The 6779-nt window shown below is 43.5% G+C and overlaps 1 protein-coding gene across 4 annotated transcripts in view; it reads left to right on the top strand.

The window, feature by feature from the left end:
- Trappc13 (trafficking protein particle complex 13) overlaps nucleotides 1–6779 on the top strand; it is a 35733-nt gene that overhangs the window by 27847 nt on the left and 1107 nt on the right. For 2 of the 4 annotated variants that reach the window (XM_021180040.2, XM_021180042.2), the window contains 4 exons: nucleotides 803–936; nucleotides 2862–3060; nucleotides 3813–3913; nucleotides 6609–6756. In XM_021180040.2, coding sequence (XP_021035699.1) covers nucleotides 803–936; nucleotides 2862–3060; nucleotides 3813–3913; nucleotides 6609–6756 — 582 coding nt within the window. Of the gene's footprint in view, nucleotides 1–802; nucleotides 937–2861; nucleotides 3061–3812; nucleotides 3914–6605; nucleotides 6757–6779 lie in introns of all 4 variants that reach the window. The other 2 variants (XM_021180041.2, XM_021180039.2) reach the window with 1 other exon arrangement.

Raw genomic sequence — 6779 nt, 5'->3', positions numbered from 1 at the left:
TGGAACTCACTTTGTAGACCAGGCTGGCCTCGAACTCAGAAATCCGCCTGCCTCTGCCTCCCGAGTGCTGGGATTAAAGGCGTGGGCCACCAACGCTCGGCGGATTCAATGTTTTTATAAATTGAATATTTAAGTTATCCACTGACCAAAGTGAATGACATCATTCTGAAATAGTTGAAAGTCCACAGAATACTCTGTGACAGGTTTCGAAGCCAAACCGTCATCAGGCTATTTACATGCCCTTGTTTTAACCTTAAATATCCATATAAAATGAACCCAGAAGTGACTAAGACCACACATAAGTTACTTTAATTTTAGAAATTACACCCTAATGGGTATAGTAAAGGATTATTTATAGCTAGTGGTCTCTATCTAAACTGAAGTAGTTGCATTATTCCAGAATACTCAAATGAAGACTTGGTTGTCTTTCCTCAGCACGACCTGAGTGCACCCATTACACTGAAATCCCTTAGAACAGTTTAGCATCTGGTCAGATTTAGATTTTGCTGTTGTAACAGGAATGCTAGTCAAACTCATGCTTTTGGAGTGCATAAAATATATTCAAGTTATCCCACATCCATTGTTTGACAGGGCATCTGTGGACTAACACCTCACTTTGCTCCTGTTTATTGTGTTAGGAGGAAGATTTCTTTTCTTGCATTAATTGTGATAATTTTGATTTGCAGGCATGAACTAATCACATTTGTGGTTAATACTTTTTATATAAGTAAGATATTTTTTTATTAAGGTTAATACTTTAAATACGGTGACATTTTGGTGGATTTGTTTTCCGTATCCTCAGACTGATGAAGTATTTCTTGAAGCACAAATTCAGAATATTACAACCTCACCAATGTTTATGGAGAAAGTTTCACTAGAGCCATCAATAATGTACAATGTAACAGAATTAAACTCGGTGACCCAAGCTGGAGAATGGTGAGTACAAAATGTTTGCTATTATTTGGAAAGATGCAGGCTTTTCTTGTGTAATAGATTTATTTTATAATAATTGATAGACATGTTTTAGAGAAGTTTTAGATTAGTGAAAACCTTCCTAAGAAAGCAGAAGTCCCCTGGGCGGTGGTGGCGCACGCCTTTAATCCCAGCACTGGGGAGGGAGAGGCAGGCGGATTTCAGAGTTCGAGGCCAGCCTGGTCTACAGAGTGAGTTCCAGGACAGCCAGGGCTATACAGAGAAACCCTGTCTTGGGGGAGGCGGGAGCAGAAGTCCCACAAGCAAGCCCTCCTTGCCAGTCAGTTTCTTTCTCCTCTTGGTTTTTGTTTCCTCGCATGCCTTTGTCTTAGAGCCAGGCTCCCTCCATGTTGCCAGGCTAGGCTCAAGCCAGCTTCTGCCACATCTTCCCAGGGCGCATCACACTCCATGAACCCAGCTCTCCTGTCTTGTGTTAATGTGGCACATTTATGATCCTTGGGCCAGTACCGATTCCTTTTTTTTTTTTTTTTTCGTGTTTTTCCTCATTTACATTTCCAATGCTATCCCCAAAGTCCCCCATACCCCCCCCCACACTTCCCTACCCACCCATTCCCATTCTTTTGGCCCTGGCATTCCCCTGTACTGGGGCATATAAAGTTTGCGTGTCCAATGGGCCTCTCTTTCCAGTGATGGCCGACTAGGCCATACATATGCAGCTAGAGTCAAGAGCTCCGGGGTACTGGTTAGTTCATAATGTTGTTGCAGTATCGATTCCTAACACAAGCAAAGTCCATAGTTGAAGTCTACTGTATGTGATGTACACAGTGTAATGTCTGCCATTACTAAAGAGTTCTCCTCACACCTGCTTGTACATCCCTAATAAAAATAAAGAGGCCAAGTTTCCTCATCTTGGGTTGCACTTTTCAAAAGCACTTGTTCTCTCCTCAACCCCCAAAGACGGGCTTTCATTATAAAGAAAGGTCTGTAGCCCAGGCTGACCTGCCTGTCTCTGCCTCCTGCGTAGGGAATCAAGGCGTGTGCCCCACTGCCCGGTTGTACTCCTTCTCTTACCTTTCAGACTTCATCCAGATCCATCTGAAGCTAATCATTGTTACCCTGCAAGTGATAAACCTGAACATGGGAAGGATAGTGGAGAACATGCTAGGGATTAACGTTAGGGTGAGCGTGAATTTGACAAAAAAATATCTCAGTATAAGAAGAAATGGACATCACAGTGGGTGGCTTTAATGATTTTATGAAGAGTATAATGTCTTTCTGTTGCTATTTTGGAAGATAAGGGACAAACAAATGTATTACTAATGCAGATGAGGAAGCAATAGCTGGGTGGGTGGCTGATTTTCTTAGTAATGACATCCTCATATGGTGGTTAGATACAGAAAAGTTAATGCTCTCCTTTACTTTCACTGAGAAAACAAGTTTCCATGCTTTCCTCACTTTGAAAGCAATTCCTTAAGTTAGGGCAGTGTATCTCAAGGGTGGCAGTGTAGATAATGGAACAGCACTTGCCTAGCATGTTCAGCACCCTGGGCTCTGTCCCAGCTCCACACAGAGAAAGAACATGTTGCTCTGTGTTGAAGCTGTTTTCTCTCTGTCCCGGCTTTCTTCCTTTGTCATGGAGAGAGAGTACTGGAGATGAGCCAGCGCCTCACACATGCTGGGCAAGTGCTGATCACTGCGATAGCACAGCTTCCTTTTCACTTTCTATTTGAGACAGAGTCTTATTAAGTTGCCCAAGCTCTTTGAAAACACTGTCTCACCAGGCAGATGTTTCTTTTCTTTTGGGTTGAAACCTCTGACCACTCCTAGATATCTGGGCAGCAAATTGCCCAAAAGAATTAACCGTATGAGTAGTGTTGCCTTCAGAAAGATACTTAATATATTTTTCTGTCTATTTCTACACTGGCCAGTGTATCTACATTTGGGTCCAGAGGATATTTGCAGCCAATGGATACACGCCAATACTTGTACTGCCTAAAGCCCAAGAAGGAATTTGCAGAAAAAGCCGGCATCATTAAGGGAGTGACAGTAATTGGGAAACTGGATATAGTGTGGAAAACAAATCTAGGTGAAAGGGGACGGTTACAGACCAGCCAGCTTCAAAGGATGGTGAGTCCAGAGAACACTGAGTGTGGGCTTGATGGGAGAGGGCAGCTGAGTCTTACACCTCAGCACTGAAGAGCAGAGGCCATGAGTCACTCATTTCTAGAAAATCCTAATAGTTGTGTTGATCCATAGGTAGAAAACTAGTGCTGAGATTAATGGAAAACATTCAGGTGTTTGTTTCTATTTAGTATGTAAGTTTTTTGTCTCTTTTGGGTTTTTTTGGTTGTTTTTGGTGGTGGTGGTGGTGGTGGTGTTAATTTCACCAAACAGGACTTAAGATAACTGTGTATGAGTTGTTCTTATCTCACTAAGCCATGCCCACTGCTCATTTGATGCTCATTACAGTGAGGCATTCTGGGAGATGTCCTGAACTTCGTAGGATTATGGCACTTACCAACTCAGTCCACACCGCTGTTGTTTTTGTTTTAAAGTGGGCTGCCCTGTGCATCCCTGGCTGGTCTGGAACTGGACAACACTTTGAGATCAGATCCCCTAAATCCTAACTCATTTCTTGTCTAGAGGCAAGATTCATCTTAATTCTACTGAGTCTGGAGTAATTGTATCGGAAACAGTCCAGGCCTGCAGGGTCCTTGTAGCTGAGGTCACAGCAAAAGAGGTTAGAGTGAGAGACTAGGCCAGAGCCGCAGTCTGTTCTCAGAGCGCCAGCTGTGTCTCTTGAGTAAAGGTACAGACGCCTTCATTAACCGTGAAAGGTTTTTCTAATTATGTGTTTTTACTGTTACTTTTTTTCACAGGCTCCAGGTTATGGGGATGTTAGGCTGTCTTTAGAGGCCATCCCAGACACAGTAAACCTAGAAGAACCTTTCCATATTACCTGCAAAATCACAAACTGCAGGTAATGCCAATGCGTGGAGATGGGCATCTGTCTATACTTCCTTCCCATGTCACAGTACTAAAGAATGAGCCAGCAGGGTCTTCCGCGGTGACAGATTAAGAACAGTCAGATACATTTCTCTGATAACTTCTGTGATAAATTCTTTAATATTAACAAGAAAAAACCATATAGGTTAGAAACTGGTTCTGACTTTTTTACCTTTTGCCTATTTTCTTTGGTAGTGTTCTCTAAGACAGTTTGGTTATGTAGCCCAGGCTGGCCCTGCCCTTGTTTTTGAGACAAGGTCTCCCTGTGTATCCTTGCTTGCCTGGAACTACTATGTATGTAGACCAGGCTGATATTGTTAATAGAGATCCAATGGCCTGTATCTCCTGGAGTGATGGCATTAAAGACATCCACCCCCTCCCCCAGCTGTTAAGCAGTTTTGGAAGTCAACAGAAGAAGCAAAGGATATATAACTTAAAGGATATAAAGCCTAGAATTACATCCCGGCCAGGTCAAGTTGATAGTTCTTACATGATTTGCAGTATACTGTTAGTTTGGGTCTCGCAGTAACATTACAGCAATGAACTGCAGCTCTTTCAGAATACCTGCGTGATCACTTCACTCTCATATTCAGTCAAGCACTTAGATTTAAGGAAATAGCCTTCAAATACAGAAAGGCCTGACTCTGTGAAGCGACACACATGAGCTACACTCACTGCTACAGTTGTTATTTGAGACAGTTTCTCCATTCCAGCCTGGCACTGCGCTTCTCGAAAGCTGAGGAGGCCCTTGAACTTCCTCCCCGCACTTCCCAGGTGCTGCGTAGCATCACAGGTCCACACCACCATGCTGTTCATGAAGCACTGGGACCAAACCCAGGGCCTTGTGGATGCTAGGGGAACGCTACCACCTGAGCTGCATTCCCAGCCCCTCAGACCTTTCATAGAAAATTTGAGTTTAGTTTTGTGGTAGCAGCCATGTATTGCTGTTCCTCGTCATCTATGGCTGGCCTGGGAATCATTCACAAGAGGCAGATCTCACACCTTTTCCATACCGTGCAAATCATAAAATTTCTGTGAACATGTAGGCAAGGATATGCAAATATAGGGTATGTCCAGGGGATTTGAGGGTTTCAAATAAGCTCATTGACTAACAAAGTACTATTAAGTTTTTTAATTAATTTTTTGATGTTCATTTTAATGTAATAATTCAACTAGGTTTTCTAACTTAAGAGTTTCAATTTCCTCATGTATAAAAATCTGACCCAATCTACACACAATCTACAGATACAAAACATGCAATAGAAAACATTACAGCAGCAGAGAAGAGAGGGTGGGATGTGGCCCAGCTGTTGTCTTCCTAAGCTGTGCAATGCCCTGATTTTGATCTCTAGCTGTAATACCAGCACTTGAGAAACAGAGGGAAGAGACCAAAGGCTCAAGGCCACCTTCATCTACCAAGAGAGTCTGAGGGTAGTCCAGAGTACAAGAGACTCAGACTTAGGAGCGAGCTGGCTCAGTGGGTCACAGCACTTGGCGCTAAGCATGAAGACCTGAGTCTGAGTCCCAGAACCCCTCTGCTAGAGTGACTGAAGAGTGAAAGAAGACCAGCTCTTGCTGGTTGTCCACCGACTTCCACATGCACAGTGTAGCACATACACATCTGCACAGAGCACACACGCAAAACAAATGGATGTGAAAAAACACAGAATACATTGTTATAGAATTGACTGAGAAAATCATGTTGTACATGCTCTCTAACACAAAGAGCATTTGTTTGTTTGTTTGTTTGTTTTTCAAGACAGGGTTTCTCTGTATAGCCCTGGCTGTCCTGGAACTCACTTTGTAGACCAGGCTAGCCTCGAACTCAGAAATCCACCTGCCTCTGCCTCCCGAGTGCTGGGATTAAAGGTGTGCGCCACCATGCCCGGCTGCAAAGAGCATTTTTAATTGTTAGGGAGATCGAAACATTTAAAAGCAAATAAAATTTCAGTATGTAAGTTAAATTTTAAGTCAATATTGAAATTGGAGCCAAATCCTAAGGCACACAGAAGCCAAGGAACTAAAATTAACAGAGAGACTAGAAATCTGTTCTGAGCCTGTTAGCTAAGTGGGTAAGCTGAAGTGATGCTCCTCAAGTCTTGTCAGAGAACCCAGTGAGCAAGCGTGAATGGCTGTTACTTATGACCCCTTTCAATCATTTCCTCAGTTAGCCGCATGCTAAAAGGACAGAGATTTTTCATGACAAGGACTAAGCACCCATCCGTTGTCCTTTCCTGTGGAGTTCTCAGTAGAATGAGTAAGAGACATAGCAGTAAAATGAGATTCAAAAGCCTTAGTCTAGACAAAAGACAAGGCCAGCATCGGCAGCAGCAGGGAGCCTGTGAATACTAACAACTGGAAAACCACCTCAGCAGCCGGTAGCTGTGCAGCTACTGGAACCCTGGAAGATGCTGTCCCATCATTTTCCCTATCGTGGCTTTTGGTTGATTTTGCTTTCTGAGACAGTACCTCTTTGTAGCCCAGGCTGGCCTCACACTGGCTAAGGCTAGCTAGCCTCAAACTTCTAATCCATCTACTTTTAACTCCCAAGTGGTTCCTCGTTCCTTCATTCTATCTTAGGCTGAGTAATGACATGCTCATTTTAGGAATGTGATGGTATCTGCTTAGGAAATAAGCAGATTTATCCTGGTTTCTGATTGTTTCAGCAGTGAGAGGATGATGGACCTCGTGCTGGAGATGTGCAACACCAATTCCATCCACTGGTGTGGGATCTCAGGACGACAGCTGGGGAAACTGCACCCCAGCTCCTCGCTCTGCCTGGCCCTGACACTCCTGTCCTCAGTACAGGGGCTCCAAGTATGTTCTGTTCAGTGATTTCA

This window comes from Mus caroli, chromosome 13, assembly GCF_900094665.2.
Source record: "Mus caroli chromosome 13, CAROLI_EIJ_v1.1, whole genome shotgun sequence".
In the NCBI taxonomy this organism is placed as follows: domain Eukaryota; kingdom Metazoa; phylum Chordata; class Mammalia; order Rodentia; family Muridae; genus Mus; species Mus caroli.
The sequence above is the reverse complement of the archived record's forward strand: the minus strand, read 5'-3'. Positions and strand labels throughout refer to the sequence as shown.